The 22,866-nt window shown below is 48.7% G+C and overlaps 1 protein-coding gene across 1 annotated transcript in view; it reads left to right on the forward strand.

The window, feature by feature from the left end:
• Window positions 1-22,866, forward strand: part of Cfap99 (cilia and flagella associated protein 99) — a 44,124-nt gene that overhangs the window by 14,229 nt on the left and 7,029 nt on the right. Inside the window, exons 3-11 of the mRNA XM_059275709.1 lie at window positions 4,154-4,298; window positions 5,346-5,440; window positions 8,574-8,686; window positions 9,943-10,120; window positions 12,704-12,784; window positions 12,973-13,047; window positions 14,350-14,421; window positions 14,642-14,730; window positions 17,908-18,112. Coding sequence (XP_059131692.1) covers window positions 4,154-4,298; window positions 5,346-5,440; window positions 8,574-8,686; window positions 9,943-10,120; window positions 12,704-12,784; window positions 12,973-13,047; window positions 14,350-14,421; window positions 14,642-14,730; window positions 17,908-18,112 — 1,053 coding nt within the window. The remainder of the gene's footprint in view (window positions 1-4,153; window positions 4,299-5,345; window positions 5,441-8,573; window positions 8,687-9,942; window positions 10,121-12,703; window positions 12,785-12,972; window positions 13,048-14,349; window positions 14,422-14,641; window positions 14,731-17,907; window positions 18,113-22,866) is intronic.

The raw sequence follows: 22,866 nt of genomic DNA on the forward strand, positions 1-22,866 counted from the left end.
AGGCCAAGCAGACAGCCAGGTGGAGGGTTCTGGAGTGTAGGAAGAGGTACAGGCTGGTGAGGGACATTTTAGGGCCAGCATATTCTCAGCCTGAAGTTGGACCAGGTCACTGGATACTTGTGGATAACGGAGATACAAGCCTGAGGTGTTCATGTACGGTAAGGTTGAGAAGCCAAGAAGAATTGCAGCAGGGCTGAGAACCATGGTGGCCAGTGTGGGAGCCCACAGAGGTTTCCTAGTGAGATCTGAGCTTGCTTTACCAGCAGGACTGCATAGAGGATGATGGGACCATGGGCCTGGGTACCAGGTGTTTGGAAGGGTCTTACGCTTGGCTGTATCTAGCAAGGGGGAGGTCTTTTGCCTTGCCCCCTGGCATTATTATAAAAAGCCCTTTTGAATAAAGTTCTGGGCCAGTGGATAAGTATTCAGGCCCTCCCAAGGCTATCCGGTGTTTCTATCTGTTTCTCTCCCCTCTATCCTTCTATCTAAATCTCTTATTCCTCACTCCTCAGGAGTACCCTGGGGAAAAAGGTGGGGGCAGGTCCCCCACAGGCCAGCAGATATATTATAGCCAGATGTGTTCCAAAAGGAACCTGGGAAATGGGCTGGGACTCTATCTAGAACCTTGTGTTGAGAGTCTTGGGAAGGGTGGAGGAGTAGGGGGCAGCCCGGTTCCTCCAGGGCTGTCCTTCAGGGGACCTCTCCTGGCGTGGCTGCCACTATCCCTACAACAGGCACATCTTAGTGGCTTAAGTTTTTAGGGAAGAAGAGGTAAGGCAATTCCCTTTACACATTCTGTTTTTCCTGCTAGTGTTTTATTAACAAGCTGGCTCAAGAATGCCTTTCCAGGCTCTTCCTAGTGCTGGGAAGCAAGGACAGGACCAGAAATGACACAGGGAAACCAAGTCATGACTTGGCATATGTTCTGGGTCCTGCAGGCTCTTCTATTTACCCTCTTATTCCTTTAACATAAAAATAATTGAGTCGGACGGTGAGTGACGCAGACCTTTAATCCCAGCACTTGGGAGGCTGAGGCAGGCGGATCTCTGTGAGTTCAAGGACAGCCTTGTCTACATAGTGAGTTTCAGGACAGCCAAAATGACACAAAGAAACCCTGTCTTGAAGAAAGAAAAAAAAAACTTCAAAAATAGAGCTGGCAAGATGGCTCGGTGGGTGAAGGTGCTTATAGTGGTCAAACCTGATGACCCGAGTTTGATACCCAGGACACACATGGTAGAAGAAGAGAACCATTTCCTAGGTTGTCTTCTGACTTCCACATGTGTGCCATGCCATGTATGCCTACACACAGGTGCGCACACACATATGCATGCACACACAAAATAGTTATTGCGTGTAATTTACATACTCAAAACATTGAGATATCAGTGTTCACTGGTAGAGGGCATGTGCGGCTCCAGTGGAGTGCATTTAATGGTTCGTCTCTAGTATTGCAAAAAAATTAGTAAAAGAGATTCTTTTCTTTTCTTTTTTTTTTTTTTTTTTTTTTTTTTTCCGAGACAGGGTTTCTCTGTGTAGCTTTGCGCCTTTCCTGGAACTCGCTTTGTAGACCAGGCTGGCCTCGAACTCACAGAGATCCGCCTGCCTCTGCCTCCCGAGTGCTGGGATTAAAGGCGTGAGCCACCACCACCTGCTTGTCTTTTTTTTTTTTTTTTTTCTTTTTGAGATACTTTTCTTAAATGGACACTGTGGAAACTCAAGAAGGGGGGTTGTTTTTGTTTTGTTTTGTTGTTTTTGAGGCAGGGTTTCTTTGACTATCCTGGAACTCACTCTGTAGACCAGGCTAGCCTCGAACTCAGAGATCCATCTGCCTCTGCCTCCTAAGTGCTAGGATTAAAGGTGCGCACCACCACCGCCTGGCTGCTCTGAGGTTTTTTTGATGCAGCCTTTCTGGAAGGTACTTTGACAGAGGCAGGTTCTGTTAAAAAGGGTTGGCCAGCTGGGGGAAAGCTGTTGCTAATTTTGAAGTTGTTAGAGAAGTGTGGGTGCGGAGGAGCAGAAAGGAGTGGCAGATGCATGGGCCACCAAAGTCATAGCCCATGGTTTCACTGTGGGGTGTGCTATTTTGTCATCCCCTTGTAAATCTTAACATGGCATCATTTTAATAGCTGCCATTTAATACTGGTCTGCAGGATGGAGCAGTGGTGTCTGACCCAGTGGTCACCTGCTGTTGGATCCTTGTTCCTGTTTTCATTGCTGCCCAGACCTCTTCCCCTGATGTGTGCACATGAACATTGTCTGTGTTCTGGAAGGCTTCCTTAATTCCCAGCAGCACACTTACTCTGTGAAAGGGTCATGAAAATAAAGCTCCCGAAACCTATTTTCCAAATTGCTTTCCGGAAAGGCTCAGCAGCCAGTGTCCCACCAAGTTTCTCGGTGCTGTGCTGGCACCAGAGGATATCTTCATTTTCCTTCTCCATCAAAACTTAATTACATTTCAGACCTTAATTTGAAAACATTAATTACCTTATAAAATAATTATCATATGTCACACACGGGTCATATAATCATTTGGTCTGAATTGTCCCCCAAAGGCTCCTGTGTTGAAGGTCTTGCTCCCAGTGCAGTGTCAGAGGTGGGGCAATTGGGAAGTAATTGGATCCTAAGAGCTCTGACTTTGTCAACAGACAGCTTCACTGACGAAATCATAGCGTGATAGCATTATTCAGAGCTGGTGGGAACTGGGTGAGAACCTGAGGAAGCATGTCACTAAAAGGGTGCCTTGGAAGAATATAGCCTGTGCCCACCCCAGCCTCCCCTGCTTCCTGCCACCATGAGATGACGAACAGCTTCCCTCTGATCTGCCATATCTCTACTTTACTATGGGCCAGAAAACAATGGAGCCAGCTACCTGAGGACCACGGCCTCTGAGACCATGAGCCAAATTATTTTTTTCTACCTGTAAACTTTTTTTTTTAAGTGTATTTACTTTTATTTTATGTGCATTGGTGTTTTGTCTGCAGGCATGTCTGTGTGAGAATGTCAGGTCTTGGAGTTACAGACAGTTGTGAGCTGCATGTGGTTGCTGAGATTTGAACTCTGGTTCCCGGGAAGAGCAGTCAGTGCCCTTAACTGCTAAGCCATCTCTCCAGCCCCCTGTAAACTGTTTTTGTCAGATTTTTTTTAAATCACAGTGATAGAAAGTCTTGACACTCGTCACAAAACCAACTGTTTGAAAAGATAAGTGAGAAAAGTCAGCCCTGCTTCACCCTGCCTGACCAGCTCCCTCCCCAGAGGAGACAGAATTTAGAAATTTAGAGTCAATATCTCTATCTGTCTATCTATCTACCTGTTTATCTATCTATCTATCTATCTATCTATCTATCTATCTATCTATCTATCTATCTATCTATTTCTCAATCTCTCACTCTCTCAGTCCCTCCCCCCTCAAGACAGGGTCCCCCTAAATAGCCCTGGCTGACCTGGAACTGAAATAGACTAGATGGCCTTGAACTCAGCCTGCCTCTATTCCAAGTGCCTGGATTAAAGGTATGCACCACCATGCCTGGCTAAGGGAACAGAATTCTTACCGCTACCTAGCAGCTCCCATACTGCTTTTTGTTCTGGACAGGCTCTCACAGATTTCCCTTGATCATGCAGCATTCTTTTGGATGTTTTATTTCTTCATTTGAAAGCCTTTATATGAATTCATTTTTAAGTTATTGTGGTAAAATGCACATGACATAAATTTTGACCATTTTAACTATTTTCAGGGGGCACAAAGCACACTCACAGGACTGTGTAGCCATCTGTCACTTCCAACCATCTCCATAACCCTCTAGTCTTCCTGACCTGAAACTCTGTTGCCTGGCTCCCCGTACCCTCCCCAGACACTTGCTTGCCATTCTTCTTCTATGTCTATGGCTTCGTCTGTCCTCATATAGGAGAATATTTGCATAACACTTGTCCTTCTGTGGTTTTATTGTCACACTGTCTTCCATGTTTATTTTGTTTTTGCACCCACTTTGTCCTTACTCACCCTGGGGGTCCTGCCTTTCCAGTCACTGTGGTCATTGCCCACGGCTCTAGGAGAGCTGAACTAACTGGCCTCTCTTCAGCCATGGGAATGTCTATCCCCTACCTTTGTCCTTGATCTCCTGGTCCTCGAGAGCTCTCCCCTGGCTTTCTTTTCCAGACTCTGACCCCCCAGAAGCTTGCCTTTGTTTTGGAGGTTCTGTCCGGCTGCCTTGAATACCAGAAGTTACTGACCATCGTGGTGGATGCCTTCTATGTACGGGATGGTCGGCTCTGCCTGTGGGCCGACTACAGCCTCTTTGAGGGTGTGTATATCCACTAATGTCCTCCGTGAGGCCCTGGCCTGCTGCCCACTCCAGACAGGGACTAGAGAGGAAGCTAGCACAGACCCTTGACAGGCTGACTTGAGAGAGGCCAACAAGCAGACCAGCTTCAGGACACAGAAGGCAGCTCCTCCTGCTCCGGCCGGAGCGTTCTTTCTCTCACTTGATTCGCAGGTGCCTGTAAGTCTGTGGCCCAGGCTAGATATATTTTATCATTTCTACATTTTCTCATGGGGAAGCTGAAACCTGGATCTTGAGAACAGACATGCAGCCTCTGGACCCCCAGCCACTTGTCTGGAAGAGAATGCCCCTGAGGGCAGCTTGGGCCAAATGGCATACCTCTTTTAAGTCTGTTTGTGTCCCTAGCCCTGACACCTGTGGAGAGAATAGCCATATACTAGTCTGGATCATCCAGGGAGAGGTTAAATATGAGAGCCACCTCTGACCACTGTCCACATTCACAGAACATGGTGACTTGTGGACAGTGGCTGGTGCTACCATCGGGCAGAGAGGAATCTAGCCTCTAGAGGGATCTAGCAGAGAGGGAACTGCTGTTGGTCTTGATGCTGGCCCAGGAGGTGCAGAGGTATGGGCTACAGCATACTGGTAGGCTGAGACAGGTGACTGGCGCCAGGTGCAAAGCTGGGGCTGACCCTCACTGCCTGGCTCAGAGCAGAACCAGCAGCCTCATCAGAGGAACCTCCATCCCCAGAGGCTCAGAGTGACTCAGCTCACAAAATCGACAAAACCGAAGATGATATCACTTTTGCCCAGAGAAATCCTGGGATTTCTGAGAATTGACCCAATGCAGTGTAATGTGTGTGGAAACTAAAAGCCCCAAGTGGCTAGTTCTCCAATCACTGAGCATGTAGTGGTAGTTGCCGTATGGGCCTGTCCTTATGTGCCCTGACAGAACAAGGTGCCTGCAAGACTCTCAGCAGCTGCAGAATTCTCCCAAGGTCACACACAGAGCCCCACTGCAGGGCAGCTGGGCACTCCTCATACCATGCTCTCTCTCTCTCTTCTCAGTGATCTGCTACCTGGCCATGTTCCAGCTGGATGAGCTCGGCTTCCAGCTCTTCTGCAACATCATCAGGTCCCAGCCTGTGGACAAGACTTGCAAGGTGAGATCCACTGACCCCACAGGACCATGGTTGAGACTACCAATCAGGAGGGACCAGAACCAGGGCTAGATGTGCATCTGATCGATCAGCCCCACCTTTCATCCTCTAGCTAGAGTAACTGGCAGGTTTGTCTTTTCTCTACTTAATACCATCTGATAGCCCTGTATAGGACAATGTTTTCTGTCTCAGGGAAGTCTGGCTATCTGGTTGGTTTATGAAGGACAGGATTTCCTACCTGCACATACCCCATGATGGATAAGCAATTAGAATTATCTTAAGCAAGGGCTTCATTTTTGTGACAATGACGTTAAAATCGATGGCATCTTCTGAGTGATGCTTTGTGACTGTCCTGGCCAATTCTACACTCAGCATGACCTGTACTTGGCTCAGGCTTTGCTGCCTTGTGCTGGAATCCATAATGACTATTGAGCAAACATCCACCTTGCCTCCTACATTGGGTCCCACAGTGCTGACTCAACAGATGCTTGGGGTGCAGATCACATACTACTCTCAGGATATGCACAGTGACCCCAGGCCAGTACCTGGTCTCTGACCAGCCTAGGGAGCTCTGGAGACTCATGACAACAGCCCACAAAACCCACATGGGAGACAGGCCTTGTGGCCTGTAATCCCAACAGCTTGGGAGGCTGAGATAGGAGGGCTAGCCTGAATCCCTGTCTCATAGTTAAAAGAGAGAGGAGAGGGAGAAAGAAAGAAGACTGAGGCTAAAGCTCAGCTTAGAATATTTCCTTAGCTTGTGTGGGGTCCAAAGGAAAAAAAAAACTCCAGGGACCTTTAGACAAATTTCTAAACGGACCAAAGCTGCAGAGGTCAAATGGTGACCAGCACAAGGCCGTCCATACTCCATGCCCCATTGGGTGATTCTGGTCCCGTTAGAGTCCCTCTACCTGCCTCAGAGCTCTAGAAAGAGGCCAGGTAAAGATGGAGATCCAGCTGTTGGCAACAGGGTGGCCTGTCTTAGCTGCTGCTGCTGTGGTCGGGAGTGACATGGCTATAAAGCATCTCAGGCCCAGGTTGCTTGGAAGGCAGTTGTAGTTTGTAGCCTCCACAGGGGATGCTGCCTGCATGGCTCCAAGACCACAGGTAGAAGAGACAGACGTAGATCCGGGAGGTGGTGGCGCACGCCTTTAATCCCAGCACTCGAGAGGCAGAGCCAGGCAGATCTCTGTGAGTTCAAGGCCAACCTGGTCTACAGAGCGAGATCCAGGACAGGCACTAAAACTACACAGAGGAACCCTATCTCGAAAAACCAAAAAAAAAAAAAAAAAAAAAAAAAGAAAAAAGAAAGAAAGAAAGAAAGAAAGAAAGAAAGAAAGAAAGAAAGAAAGAAAGAACTCCAAAAGCCAGGCATGATGGCACACCTTTAATCCCAGCACAAAACCAAAAAAAAAAAAAAAGAAGAAGAGATTGACGTCCTAGCACCTGGGAACCCCAACCTCATGCACTAAGAGCCTTCCAGATGGTCAAAGGCTAGTTTTTCTTGTAGCCTGGCTAGTCTGGAACTCAATATATAGACCAGGCTGGCCTCAAATTCATAGAGATCCTCCTGCCTCTGCCTCCCAGTTGCTGGCATTGAAGATAGATGCCACAATGCCAGCCAATGATCCACTTTTGTTATTGTATGTATGTGTCACTGTATAGATATGTGCACACGTCAGTGCCCTCAGAGTCCAGAGGAGAGCATTGGAGCCCCTGGAGTTGGAGTTACAGGCAGCTGTAAGCCACCTGACTTGGGTGCTGGGAACTGAACTCTGGTCTTTTGTAAGAGTCGTACATGCTCTTAACTAATAAACCATCTCTCTAGCCCTCTCCCCGAATCAGAGGGCTTTCTTAGACCCACAGGGAGCCCCATTCCCCACTCTAGCAGGATCTCTAATAACACTGTCCTGCCACATCCCATTGAGAACGGTGGCCTTGATCCTGCTGAGATACTGGTATGAGGGTGTGGAGAGGAATGGAAGAATAGAAAAAAATGATAGGATGTACCCCAGTGGGATTGGGCAAGGAGGTGAGGACCCCAGAGTCCCGCCACAGGGGCCAGCTTCCCGTTCAGGTATCAAGACTGACAGCTGAGAGATTAGGAAGTGGGTGATAGGACACTGGCCATGGGCAAGGGCTGAGAAGGTGAGAGGCCACAGAGGTAAATGATGAAAGTCGGCAGGTGGCCAAGGGGGAAACTGTAGAAAGCTCTGGAACCTTGGTTCTCAACTTTCCTAGTTCTGTGACCCTTTATTTTCATTACTACTTCATAACTGTAGTTTTGCTGCTGTTATGAAGTGTAATGTGAATAACTGATATGCAGGATAGTCTTAGGCAACCTCTGTGAAAGGGTTGTTCGACTCCACCCCCCAAGGGGTCGTGACCCACAGGTTGAGAAATGCTGCTCTGGAAGGTGGCCTGCCTCTGTTTGGAATAGGGTTGCAGGCCACAAGGAAGCTAGAGGCTGGTGAGGGTGAAGTTGATGAGGACAGCAGTCACACTGGGAGGCAAGAGTGACCAGAGGCCCTGAATGGTCGTAGCCTTGTTCACCATGGTCCTCTCAGCTGGCCACACACTTCCAGGGTCACCTCCCAAGTACATTTCCTGCTCCCAAGTACGAGCTGTGTGTCTTGGGTCACCACAGAGCTCTCCTGGGCTCTGACATGTGGTCCCTGGATCCTGCATCAGGATAGTGGCATAAATGTAGCCCATTGGCTGTCCCTTCTGATTGGTTTTGGAGACTGCCTCAATCTCAGGGCTGAGATCAGACACACACTGTGAATGGTTGACTGACAACCCACCCTCCCAGGTCTGAGGGCTTTCCCAGCCCTCCCCCAGCAATGCTGTAGTGGCAAGGTTACGGGGCACAGAAATGGCATGATTACACTCCCAGAATTACAGAGCCCACTGGATGGGGCAGGGTGAGTGGCAGGCAATCCTCCACGTGTTGCTGCAGCATCTTACCCAGGAGTAGAGCAAGGGGTCTTCCTGGCCTAGAAGCTGGATGAATGCCCTCTGCAGTAGGTGTGACAACTGAATGTCACAGCCTGTTCTGGCCCCTGTACGCAGCGCTGGGGCATCAGTGGGTGGTGGTTGAGCCACAGCTGAGCTGCTGAGGGACTTTCTACCTCAGTTCCTCAGGTTCTTCTTTAATCCCTTGAACCTGTGCTCATGGATCAAAGACGAGTGGAGCCTCATCTACGACACGACCCACGTGAAGGAGAACTGGATCGACCCTCTGATGAGGTGGGTCAGCTGTGGCAGGGCACCAGGTCTCAGAAAAGGGTCTTGGGCCCATTCCAGGTACCTCGGGAGCGGGGCTCCTCATTCCCTTCCTGCTCATGGAAGCTCTGTGAGTGGCCAATGAATCTACCTACCACAGCCTGTGGCAGGGATGGCGAGATGCAGTGTGGATCTCCTAGATTCCTCCCCTCTGAGAGGTCTGGGAGAGCATTGGGTCTTCCTGGGGACAGGCAGATAGCCTGGACCCAAGCAGACTGTTTATGTGTTAGCTGTGTGTCGGAGGCTTTGGCCCCATAATGGGGTTTCTCAGAGCTACACTTTTGTGAAGGAGAGCTCTGCTGTCCCAACTGATTCCCACTGTCAGCAGTTAGGACAAACTCCAAAAACTGAGGGGACAGCTGTGTGCTGTTTCCATACTCACCACAGGCCTCCCCCAGCCCTCTCTGGGACCAGCCTCAGCACACGCCTCCAGCTGCTTCCCCACACCTCCCCTGAAGCTGGAGGCCCAGTCCAGGTGTGGCCTTCTGAAAGCCCTTTGCTGTTAGTCCTCAAGGCAGCCTCACTTCCTCTGGGTAGTCCTGGTTCTAGAGATGAGGCAGAAACTATTTCAAGCCATGCATCCACCCTTGATGAGCCCTGCAGGAGGTAACACTGAACAGGCTGGTGATGATGGCGTAGGTCCACTCAAGGTATGGAGAGCGAAAGGGGGAATTCCTAGACCTCTGGACCACCTACCAAGACCCTTCTGAAGCCCCTGCTCCACAGGACCTTAAGGCTGAGCACAAGGACAGTTGGATGTCCCTTAGGGGATGTAGCCCTTACCCCACCCAGTACCCACAGTTCCCTCTACCTGTCATTAATAGTGCTTCTCCAGAACATTCTTTTCCTATTGCCGGCTTGTTTTCCCTGTTCCCAGCTACCTCCATCAGTACCGTGTGCACTGCCCGTATTAGCTTCCTACCCCAGTTCCTACTTGTCCTTAGAGAGTTCCACATCCCCGCAGTGGGGGTGTTTCAGCCTCCCAGCTCCCCTGTCCCCTGTGCCTCAGTTTTCTCATCTGTGCAAAGGGAGACTTAATGCATGTGCTGGAAGGTGTGACTGAACTGTACTCACAAGTTAGAGAAGAAATGTCACCTGTTCATCATGACCTCACCCTGAGGGACAACCATGCACTTAGGGGTCTTCACATCCCAAGGGCCAGCTTCTTGGTGACCTGTTTAGGATGTGACTCTAGAGCCTTCTCCATTTTTGCCTTCAAGATGGCAGCCAGAGGTCCAGGAGCTAATCAACCAACTGGAGGGGGTGCCAACCGATCAAACTCTTCTTCTGAAGACCAAGGCCAAGGTCACACGGCCCAAGGAATTCAACCTGACTGTCCCGAAGCCCCGTGCCATTACAATGCCTGAGCCTGTACCCACTGTGGCCAAGACAAAACCTGTGAGTGGGGCATTTGTGGTGGACACGGGTCTGCACTATCAGGATGTTCAGGCTGGGAGGCTGGACTGTGGGGGTCATTGGGCAGCTGGGCTCCTCCAGGGTCAAGAGTGTACTGGACCATCCAGGAGCATTCAGTGACCCACAATGCACCCACACACTCCCACACACCCTTACACACCCACACAGAGAGGGAAGTAGGCTGACCCAGAGCCCACCACATTCTCAACCCAATCAGGAGGTGGTGCTAAGTGATACTATCTGGCCATGGGTTTAGACCTGTCTGGATTATGCTTGGAGTTCTCCATTAGCCATGGCACCCACCCTCCCCATTGGATAGTACACTTGAAAGTCACTGAGTATATGCTTTTCAGGCTGGGTCAGGAGTGTCTTCCTGAGCCCCAGAAACGCCTGACCCCTACTCAGGGAAGCTCACGTCTGTCTCCTCTGCTCAGAGCCTGTCTTTCTCCTGTCTGTTTCTGATTTATCAGTCAGGATGCTCTGAACGGCACGTGACAGAAGAATGCAGCTCGGCTGGCGGCTTAGACAATAGACCACTAGTGTTAAAGTAGAAATAGGCTCCAGACACAGTTTGATCAGGGTTCCAGCTCTCTTTCTCTGTGACTGCCTCTACACTAGTCTCCTCTGTAAGTGGATTTCATCTTTAAATTAACTTCATCTCATTTTAGTTAAAAAAAAAAGATGAATCCATGGCTTGTGTCTACATTGTACATTGTCTAGGACAGGAAAGAATGTATAGGGACAGGAGCGATTCAGAAAAGTCTGATTGGTCCAGCTCAGGCCTCAGACATGCTTAAACCGGTCACTGGCTTTCTGAGTGCTAAGTCCTGACCAGACTGTGGATTCCCACAAGCACTAGCAGTGGCCTCCTAGGTCAGTCTGGTCCTCCTAGAATGAAGGACTACAGAGGAGTGAGAGGGGATGACACTGGAGGTCCCACATCTCACCCTAGTTCCTCCAGTTTTCAAGTCTCACTGAAAAATCTCATTCCAGAAGCTTTTCATGAGGCCTCAGCTCTCTGGGTCCCCACCCGGTTTTCTTCTTCTTAACTCATCTTTTCTCCACAGCATTGGTTACTGTTTACAATTTGTGGATCTGCTTATTGCCTGGCTCTTGATCTGTTTTATTCATACCATATTTCCAACACAGGTGGTGAAGTCGTGGCTTAGAGAAGACATTCAATAAATACTTGTATAGGATGGACAGATAGATGAGTGGATAGATGGGGGCATAGATGACTAAATGGCTATATGGGTAGTGGATAGATATGAGTAACCAGGTGGATGGATGGAAGATAGGTTACTGGGGTTTGTTGCTAAGCAACTCCACAGTTTCCTCATCTACAGGATCTCTGATGTTTCTGGTGCAAACTCCTCAAGAATTAATCCTGCTAGCCACCTCTCTTTCTGTTTGTTCTGCTTGGCTGAGGGACAGTTCTGCTTGTCCCCTCACTGTGACATAGTAGACCTTCCCTGAGCTCATTTTTGTGTTCGCAAAGCCTGTGTCCAACACCCTCCATGCTCTGACCCATGGCCAGGACTCCCTTTCACCTCCTGGGCTGAGGAGCTATGGGTGCCTGGAGGCACAGATAGTGAGCAAAAATATGCACTAGCCCCAAGGCAGTGTCCTTCCATCCTCCCAAGTTGGACAGCAGCCAGGGGAAGTCTCAGTGCAGTGGGAGTGGGGTGGGGAAGGAGATGCAATCTTCCTAGTATGGGCGCAGAACATGGAGGGTGCTGGACACAGGCTTGGTGGATACAGAACTGAGCTCAGGGACGGTCTGTGTTATAGTGAAGGGACAAGCAGAACTGTCCCTCATCCAAGCAGAGCAAACAGAAAGCATGAGGTGACACTCAGTCAGATGGGTCGGAACCAACACAGCTCTTCCTGGCTGTCAGGAAGAAAGAAGCCAAGAAAACAGGCACTTGGTAGAACTTTTAGAAGCAGGTGAAGACTGGAGATGGCTCTGGGTGTGAAGGACACAGTCACAGAGGAAGGCCTTGGTGAAAAAGAACACCAGGGTCCCCAGTGAGGGTCATCAAGGCTTGGGGAAAGGCGGATGGAGGAAAATGAGACCTTTAGGTTTGGATGAGTTGAGTTGGTCATGTCTTTGAAATGTGTAGAGGAGAAGACAAGGATTAGAGGGACACGTTCAGGAATCTCAGGCTCAAGGGTAACAAGGCTGGTCCCTCACCTGCCCTCTGATGGACACAGCTCCTCTAGGGACATTGAGATTCTCCTGTGACTGAACTCAGAGGACAGACCAAAGTCTTCTCTTAAAGTCCTTTCACGGGCAGCTTACTTTTCTTTTTTTTTTTTTTTTTTGTAAACAATGCGTAATACTCTCTGATCCTTCTACCCACCCCTTCTATCTTAAGAGCTGGCTGCCTCCCCTTGCACATCCTGGCTTCTCCCCTGAAACAATGGCATGCCCTCGGTACCCTGGACTTATCGTTCCCTCTGTCTATCCCCATCCCATACTGAACTCTAGAACCCATGCCTGCTGCTGGTCTGACCGTCTACACTATGCTTCACTAACCACTCACCCCTCGGCCACTCCACCAGGTCCCTCAGAGCACCTACCAGGAGCCCGTGGAGCAGCAGCTTCTGCAAATGATCAAAAGATACAACCGCCGGAAGGCTGAGGTGGCCACATGGGACCCCTGTCTCCCTAGACACCCCATTGGGCTGTTAAGAGCAGGGGGAGGGGAGAAGGTTGGGGACCTTAGGCATAGCACACGCATTCTACCATCACCCCACAAACACACACACACAGTGGCCTGAGGACCCTGGGTTGCAGCTGGTGGGGAAAGAACAGCATGATGTCATGGCAGGAGCTGCTACTGAAAGCGAACATGGAAGAGCTACGGTGTGCTATGCCCCGGTTGCACAGGGATCCACAAGCACAGGTAATGCCCAGCTTCCAAGGCAAGCCCAGTCTTTTTTCTTATGCCGTAAAGTTCTTCCTACTGGGGCTGAGGATGTAGTTCAGTTGGCAGAGTGTTACCTGGCATTCATGAAACCATGGCTTTCATCCCTGGCACCACATAAACCAGGTATGGGTGGCACGTGCCTGTAATCCCAGAACTTGAGAGGTAGAGACAGAGGATCAGTGGTTCAGGTCATCCTTACCTTACAGCCACATGTGCCACAGCACACTTGTGGAGGTCAAGGGACAGCTTGCAGAAATTGATTCTCTTCTACCACATGGGTCCCAGGGAGGGAACTCACGGCCATCAGACTCAGCAGCAAGTACCTTTACCCACTGATCCCTCTCCCCAAACTCATATGGGAAGACAAGAAAGACTGGGTGTAGTGAAGCCCTCCTTTAATCCCAGCACTTGGGAGGCAGAGGCAAGTGGATGTCTGTGAGTTCGAGGTCAGCCTGGTCTACATAGTGAGTTTCAGACTAGCCATAACCAAATAGTGAGACTCTGTAGCCAGGCGGTAGTGGTGCACACCTTTAATCCCAGCACTCAGGAAGCAGAGGCAGGTGGATCTCTGTGAGTTCGAGGCCAGCCTGGTCTACAAAGTGAGTTCCGGGACAGCCAGAGCTGTTACGTTAAAAACAAACAAACAAACAAACAAACAAACAAAAAAACCACAAAAACCTGTCTCAAAAAACCAATTAATTAATTGATTAATTAATTAAAAGACTAGGGTGATTATGGACCAATACAAAGAAGTTCTGTCTTCCAGAGAAACTCACTGAAGAGTGGGGGCCACACATGATCTAACAGCTGGGCAGTCCCAGGGCTATGTATTCCAGTCAGCAGCATTCTTGGAATTGCGATGGCTGCCTTTATGGACTACTATTCCTCCATGCTGGCACTTTGGCTCTCCCCAACTTTTATCAAGGGACAGCAAGAGGCATGGGGCAGGCATTCAGCCCAAGAAAAGGGACTAGGGCGGGGATAACTTAGCCCTGGGGGGCAGTGGAGGAAAAGGATACTGAATCCTGAGGAAGCCAGCAATCCTATCTGGCGACTACTGTCCTTAGGCCCAGCAGACTCTCTCCCTTCCTCGTTCCTGCCCAGGAGGTCGAGCACCCCAGCAAGGCTTAGAGTGCAATGGAAGACAGAATGCCACCCTGAGGGGCCAGGGTGGGCACATGTGGATGGGTAGCTAGAGTGAGGACAGAGGGGAGTGGGTGACCTTTCCAGGGATACTGGGCATGCACAGGTGCCAGACTACCTCTGCCTGATTTTCAGGACTTCGAGAAGCAGGAGCAGCATCAATCTGCATCCCCAATACGCAGGACTCCAAATCTGACCTTCTTCAAGGTGAGGGCCTCCTGGCCTATCGGGCCTCTTCTTGGGACTTCCCTGCTGCCTGACCCAAGTAAGGCTCTGAGAGTGAGAGCTGGAGGACCCAAGGGCCCCACAGACAGCTTCACCCTTGAAGCAGAGGATGCCTAGGCAGGGGATGAGTTAGAAGGACTTGATATCTGATAGCAGACACTTGCTTTTGAGACCTACCATCCATTCCCCTCCTCTGCTGCAGCTTAACACCTTTCCGGTCAAGCTGAACACAGCTACCATCCTTCGAGAAGGGGCCTTATACCAGCGGCAGGTGGAGAAGGAGCTGCAGAGGTGAGGGGCAGATGACATCCAATTCTTTCCCTTTCCCTTTCAAGGATATTGCCCTCCAGAGAAAAGCCTAGAGTAAGAGCCCATCATCAGGCTGCTCAGCAGAGAGGAGGGGGAGGCTCCGAATTCATTGAGGAAAACGCAAGCAAGGCCAGGGCGGGCCATGGTTGTCCACATATTAATCTTAGCTCCTGGAAGGCTGCGGTGAGAGGATGGAGAGGTCTAGGCCCGCTTGGGCTACAGAAAGACATTGTTTCAAAATCAACAAGCAAAACCCACTTCAGTTTTTCCTAAGTTCTCAGCCACACATTTCTCTCCACATGTCAGCCAAGCTTACAGTGGACAGCAGCTTAGTACCCTCTGGAGACAGCACCAGACAGCATTCGTGGGTTTGGGGCTGTATCCTAAGACCTCTCCCTGAAGGTGCTGATTGCAGTTCCCAGCTGGCTTTCCCTGCGACTCTAGAATCTAAATCAGGTTTCAAGTCCTCTCCTGGGGTTTGATTAGCTTTCTAGAATAGCTCACAGAACTCAGGGGCATTCTTATGTACATTTACTAGTTAGCTGTAAAAGATATTATGACTGATACTGGTGGAGAGATGCATAGAGCCCATAGGAGAGCTGGTGGGGATTTCCCTATCTACCAAGGTGCATACCTTCTAAGACTATCTGCTGAGCTGTCCAAGAGCTCACACGAAACGAATCTTGGCATTTGCATTTGCATTTCGTGGGGACCTCACCTCAGAGGTAGGTGTGGTTAGCTACCACACTGGCCAAGGGGAATTAGCTTAACTGTTATCCCTCTGGTGACCCGCCCCATCCAAGCTACCTAGGTGTGGCCAGCTAGCAGCCAAACAAGCAGCCAAAGACCAAGTCCAGATCTGACATCTTCACAGTCCACTCCCCATCTTTGAACATGAATCTGTCACAGTTTGGAAAGGATATGTGACCCAGAAGATGTCTTATTACTGTTCTCCAGTTCTGTCCTGAAAGTCTCTCAGGACTTTCAGGCTTCTGTTAGGTCCGTTCCAAAAGTCGGAGTGGTTCAGCTCACACTGCCTCTCCCTCCAGGGTGAGCTGTAACTGGGGTAGGTCAGTACCGTTTCTTGCTCTGAGCCTCTCATGATAGTCAAATAGTATTGAATTTCCCTTATTCTGTAATACATCAGTTCATTCCTTCACCTACCTAGGCCCTGCCACTAACACCCAAGCCTTTCTGTGGAATCTTGGAATCAGTCACTGTGCTAGTATAGACCACAGGCAGCAATTCCTGACTAGCAAGTAGCTCTTCCTTGGTCCATTCTCATTTATACAGAACAAGGAACTCCAAATTTTTCAGAGTAAGTGAACACACAACCCAATCCTACAGTTTATTCCAATGTTTTCACTCAACAACACCCTTCTCAAACCAAGACATAAGATTTCTCTTCACCAGCCTGTAAGCATGCTACAGCAATGGACACCATCTGGGTATCTTATAATTCAATTCTGCCGTGGCACCATCTACCTGGAGGTGATGGCCAATGCCACAAGATGGGGGCTGTGTCCTCAAGACTGTCCACCCCAAGATGCCAATTGTAATCATCAAATAGGTTTTTTGTTTGTTTGTTTTATTTTGTTCTTGCAATGCTGGAGATCAAATCCAGGGCCATGTGCATGCCAGGCAAGCATCCTACCTCTAATCAATCCCCTCAGGTCTCCGGGTAGTTTTAATTGTGCTTCTAACCAACCATATGTAATTTTGGGGTTTCACAACCCCTTTCTTGTTTTGTTTTTAAGACTTATTTTTATTTTTTATCATTTATGTGTGCATCTCTGTGAGTGTGTGGGCATGTGTGTGCTGGTGCTTGAGAAGGCCAAAAGAGGGCGTCAGATATCTTGGAGATAGAATTAATAAAATAAGTGTGAGCTGCCCTTTGTGAGTACTGGGATGTGAACATCAATCCTCTTGGTAGAACAGCAAGTGCTCTTAAAAGCTAAACCATCTCACCCAGGTGGTGGTAGCACACACCTTTAATCCCAGCACTCCAGAGGCAGAGGCAGGCAGATCTCTGTGAGTTCAAGGACAGCCTGATTTATAGGACAGCCAGGGCTATACAGAGAAACCCTATCTTGGAAAAAACAAAAAACAAAACAAAAACAAACAAACAAACAAAAAAGCACTAAAACATCTCTCTTGCATCCCTCCCACATTTGATTAATTACCTACAGAAGCTCAAAGAACTTGGAGACAGGCTTAGTTGCATATACCAATTCATTGTAAAAAGTGTGACTAAGGGCACAGAGAAGAACTGCACAGGACAGAGAGTAAGAAACCAGTCACAGAGCTTCACACTCCACTCAGATCCTCTACCTGCTCAGTTCTCCAGAAACTCCTGTGAACCCTGACCTTTCTTTATGTTATATAGGGATTTGCCATGTGTGTGATTAATGAAATCACTGGTGTGTGATCACCTCCCCTCCTGTCCAGTTTCCTGGGCAATGCTGACGGTGAAGCTGAAACTTCCAAACAGTGCTCCGGCCTTGGTCTTTCTGGTGACCAGCCCCATGCTGAAGGTGCCCAGAGACCACTAGTCTGAAATTACCTCATTGCATAAAAACACTTGGAAATTCTCAAGTATTTTAGGTGTCCAGTCATATGGCAAGAAATGAGGATGAAAACCAAATATACTTCACAGCGTCATGACCAATCTCTGGTCCTGCTATGGTGGAGAGAAAGGCACACAGGTCTGTGTCAGGCTCATGGCCACATTTCACAGAGATAATTTTAGCTCTGTGAGTGAGGAGACAGACCAGGGTGGGGAGAGACTTAGCAGACAGCTGGTCCCCTCCCTTGACCACCCTCAGGGTCACTTGCTCCTTAGAACTCCACCCATGAGTGTCCTTTCATGACTACAAGTTGGGCTGTGGTGGGAACCTCAGGTGGCTGACTGGAAGGATGAGTATGTGAACAAGCGTGGACAGGGTTGGTAGGTGGACAGAGAAGTGGATGAAGGAAGGGTGAGGAGATGGCTCATAGGTGGCTGGGTGAGTACACAGGAGAGGCAGCAGATGTAAGTAGGTAAGGAGCATTGGTGGTGAATGTTCTTTGAGGCCATCCCTGCCTGAGAGGACCGATGACCTCCTAGCGGTCCTGATCACATGAGGAAACCTAGCCTCACCTCTGTCTCCCTTCCCCTAGAGTTGATAAGCTTGTGGATGGGGCTGGAGACTTCTCTGAGTTCCTCGAGTGGCAGAAGAAGATGCAGGCAAAGGACCTGGAGGAGCAGCTAGCTGCATGCGAATGCCGGCGGCTGCAAGGAAAGCTGAGCCATGAGGAGGCCATCTTGGCCCGGCAGAACCTCATACAGGAAAACAAGCAGAAGGCTGACCAGAAGAAGGAGGAGGTGATGTACACAATGTAGGAGTGGCCAGGGTCACAGTGTGACTTCTGGGAGTCACGAGCTGTGGCCAGCAGAGAAATCAAGCACCTATTCTGTGGCTGACTACAGCCTGGCAGCCACTGTGACCCAGGGTCATCACCTAAGACCTACAGGGAGACATGGGTTCTTTGTCCCTCCGTCAACATCCAGGGGTCCATAAGAGTTTCACGTTAACTAAACAGAGTGGTATTCCTGCTCCTGCCCAGAGGCCACCCAGGTCTAGACTTCAGCTTTGCTTCTCCTTGGATGTGTCCCACTGAGAACCAGAGCTCAAAGGCTGCACTTGAGGTCATCACATTACTTCTTTGAGTAGATTCACTTGTGCAGTGTTTGGTGTTTGTTTTTAAGAACTCAGAGATCCGCCGGGCGGTGGTGGCACACGCCTTTAATCCCAGCACTCGGGAGGCAGAGCCAGGCAGATCTCTGTGAGTTCGAGGCCAGCCTGGGCTACCAAGTGAGTTCCAGGAAAGGCGCAAAGCTACACAGAGAAACCCTGTCTCGAAAAAAACCAAAAAAAAAAAAAAAAAAAAAAAAAAGAACTCAGAGATCCACCTACCTCTGCTGGGATTAAAGGCATGTGCCACCACCACCCGGCTTGTATTCAATTTTAGGATTTGCTTTTTCTTTCTTAATTTACTTTGTTTTGCTTTGTTTGGTACTATGAACTGAACTCCGGACTTTGTGCATGAGAAGGACATGCTCAGCCACCAAGTTAAACTCTCAGCAGAATATTTCTCTTTTGAAAGTTTTTAAATTACAAATTCTGTTCCACTAGAGATGTAGCTTGCCGGGCGGTGGTGGCGCACGCCTTTAATCCCAGCACTCGGGAGGCAGAGCCAGGCAGATCTCTGTGAGTTCGAGGCCAGCCTGGGCTACCAAGTGAGTTCCAGGAGAGGCGCAAAGCTACACAGAGAAACCCTGTCTCGAAAAACCAAAAAAAAAAAAAAAAAAAATAGAGATGTAGCTCAGTAGAGTTCTTGACTACCATATGCTAAGTCCTAGGTTCAGTCCCTAGTACTGTATAGAAAAAAAAAAAGTACAAATAAATCAAGACAAAGAAAGACATTTCATTTAGCCAGATGTGGCGGTTCATACCTAGACTCATGCAGCACTTGTGAGGGTGAGACAGAAGGATTGACATGAGTCCAAGAGCAGTTTAGAGAGTAAGATTTTGTCTCCAAAAGAAAAAAAAAGTTCTTTCATGCTTAACATAGAACTTTTCAAAACAAATTCTTCATGTTGAGTTGTTGTGATAGTTTGTTGATTTTGAGAACTTGGTCCATTACACTAAGTTGTCAAATTTATAAATTTGTAATATTCTAACATCTTTTTTAAAAAAAAATTCCTACTGCTGTGTATGGTGGCACATGCCTTTAATCCCAGCACTCAGGAGGCAGAGGCAGGTAGATATCTGTGAGTTCAAGGCCAGCCTGGTCTACAGAGTGAGTTCCAGGCCAGCCAGGGATACATATTAAGACCCTGTCTGTATTAGTCAGGGTTCGCTGGAGGAACAGAACTGATAGAATTATTATGGAACTCACTCTGTAGACCAGACTGACCTCAAACTCACAGAGATCCGCCTGTCTCTGCCTCCCAATTGCTGGGATTAAATTATGTGCCACCACTACCCAGCATTTTTTATTGTTTTTGTTGTTGATTTGTATATGCATGTTTGGTGTGTGTGTGTGTGTGTGTGTGTGTGTGTGTGTGTCTGTGTGTCTGTGTCTGTGTGAGGCCAGGGTTCCAGTTACATTTCCAGCCATACCTTCTTGACTGTGAATAGAGAGCAGTTCAGTTGGAGCTAATATTGGGAAAAAGCAGTTTGGGGAAGGAAGCAGGACCTAGTTCCCTCCCACCTGGGCTTTTCCATGGGTGCAATGGAAGGGGTTGGGCCATGGTGACTAGTGAAGTCATCTTCCCTCAGCAGTCACTTCCACCTTCCCAGCAGCTGGCTTTACTATCCCATCTCCTATATCACCACATGTGGCAAGTGACTCAAGAAAAGTTTGTCACTGAGGAACTGAATCAAGAGTGGCTGCTGTGTCTGACTGTCTGGGTACTGAGTCGAGAGTGGATGCTGTGTGTGTCTTTCTGGCCACAGACAGGCTCTCACAGCCTCTCCAGGTTTGGTTACAACCTAACAAGGTCTCTCTGATACCCAAAGGTCTCGTGACTTAGTGGCCACAGGTAGAACCCAAGGGGGAGAGTGCCATGTGAGGGTGACAGCCAGCCAAACCTGAAGATTGTTAGTGAACCTTGAGCCCTGTCAACACAGCTATCCTCACAGGCAGGCCAGTTCTGGGCTGGCATCCCAGACCCAGAACTGTGTCTTTCAATGCCTGTGGGTAAATGTACTGCTCGCCAACCTATGTATGCCCTGTTGGTTCTGAGCATGCCTAGCACACACATTCATGTGGTTAAAATCTTTGCCTAATGATAGCCACATTAGATGACACTGAATACGTTAAAATAAATTTCAGTTTAATTTTTCTTGTGCACTGTGCTCAGATGCTTTCTTACAGTCCCAGCATGTGCCAATCAACTACAGTTATTTTTTTCTGTGCAAGGTCCCTTCACTCCCACTGGCCACAGTACCTTTGGCTCATCCTCTGATCTGTTTGCATTGCTCCACAGCCTTCAGAAGCCTCCTTTATATTTAGAGATAAGATCCTTGGGCCTACTGTGGTTTTCTGTGCTTCAGACCTAGTTATTAGCTAGGTGTCGAAATGCATACCTGCAACCTCACAGGAGGCTGAGGCAGGAAGGTTGGGATTTTAAAGTCAGCCTGGGCTACACAGGGAGGAACTGACTTTAAAAAAAATTACCTATGTTTCAACAAGCCCCTATGCTTCACCATGGAGACCAATATTAAGTTCTAGCTCTGGTTTCTTCCACAGTGAAAAAAGATGTATTTAAAATCATGGATGTAACAGTGATCTTTTAAGTGTGTGTGTGTGTGTGTGTGTGTGTGTGTGTGTGTGTGTCCAGATGGATGGATGGATGGATTTGTCCATACTGGTCTTTGAATCTAGGGCCCTGTGCAGGATAGGTGAATGCTCTATACTAAGCTGTATCTCCAGCAACAGTGGTATTTTCAATTTTGTTCTAACACTGACTTGATTACTGGTTATATTTTCTTCTCTTAACTAAATTTATCCCCCTTTTAAAATAATTTGGTGAATCATGCAAATAATAAGCTAAACCGAATAAAACTCGCTTTTTAACTCCGCACCCCCCAGTCACAGTAGGATCAATGCAGGGTAGCCCTACTGGTCTCAACACTAAACCCACTGTGAGAAACATTTCACATGCCGGTTGCCATGGGGACCATTCTCTGGGTACATCTTTACCAAAGTCCTCACTCAGTCTGATGTAGACTGGCAGCTCTTGCAGGGCTCTGCTACTTGGCTCCAGTCACACAAAGGCCATCTAGCATGTTTTGTGGGCTTTTTTTATATTATGATTATTGTAGTGTAGGCAATTAAGCCCAGGGCACCCCCATACACACGGGACAAGAACTTCATCATTGAGCTGTACCTCCAGCTCTGGGTTAGTTTTGAAATTCTCCCACTCAGGGGACCCAAAGCTCCTACTTGGTGCCACCTAGAAGAACAGCCCTTATTTGGGTGCTATCTTGTGGAAAGGATAAGATCTGTGGTAGAACTCAAGAGCTGGACCAAGGATGAATTCCTTGCCTCCAGCCCCCAGGCAGAACACAGGTCTGGGGTTTCCATCCCAGGAAACAGCCAGGTGTTTGCCTCTAGACTCAGCCAGATATCTGCTCTGCCCCTCACTTCCCTGGTGATGCCAGTCTTTCTGTGGATCTGGCACATACATCTCACCAAACCCCCGTGCCTGCCTGCCACCCCCAGCCTCAGCACCTCCTCTTCCTCCACTCATTCCCTTTTTCTTTTGGGGAGGGGAGGTTGGGTTTTTGAGACAGGGTTTCTCTGTGTTGCTCTGGCTACTCAAACTCACTCTGTAGACCAGCCTGGCCTCGAACTCACAGAGATCCTCCTGCCTCTGCCTCCCAAGTGCTGGAATTAAAGGCGTGTGCCACCACCACCCAGCTTACCCATTCCCTTTTCTTTGCTGACCTCCAATACTGTGCTGATGCCTACACTGTCACTGAGGGTGGCCAACCCCCTTTTCTGAGCCCTTGCCATGCTGTTTGTTGTGCCCAGTGCAACTGACCAAGTGGCATAGCAGGGGAAATGAAACAAAAACAAAAACAACAACAACAACAATTTTTTTTTTGTTTTTTTTGTTTGTTTGTTTTTGTTTTTGTTTTTGAGAAAAAAAGTTCAGCCGGGTGGTGGTGGTGGTGGTGGTGGTGGTGGTGGTGGTGGTCGTCGTCGTCGTCGTGGCGTACACCTTTAATCTCAGCACTCGGGAGGCAGAGCCAGGCGGATCTCTGTGAGTTCGAGGCCAGCCTGGTCTACAGAACAAGATTCAGGACAGACACCAAAACTACACAGAGAAACCCTGTCTTGAAAAAACAAAACAAACAAACAAACAAACAAAAAGTTCAATGAAAGCGATTAGGGAGGCCCAGATGTTGCCCTACAGCACATGGCAAATCTATGATCTGTTATTAGAGTTCCAGGCCAGGGAGGCCTGGCTCGGAGAGTTGTAACAGACTGTTTAAATATCAGATCTGTCTTTTGGAATCCAAGGTGGACGTAGGCAAGATGGGGTTGATCTGCTCAGTTCTAGAG

The sequence above is a fragment of the Peromyscus eremicus genome, chromosome 10, assembly GCF_949786415.1.
Source record: "Peromyscus eremicus chromosome 10, PerEre_H2_v1, whole genome shotgun sequence".
Lineage (NCBI taxonomy): Eukaryota > Metazoa > Chordata > Mammalia > Rodentia > Cricetidae > Peromyscus > Peromyscus eremicus.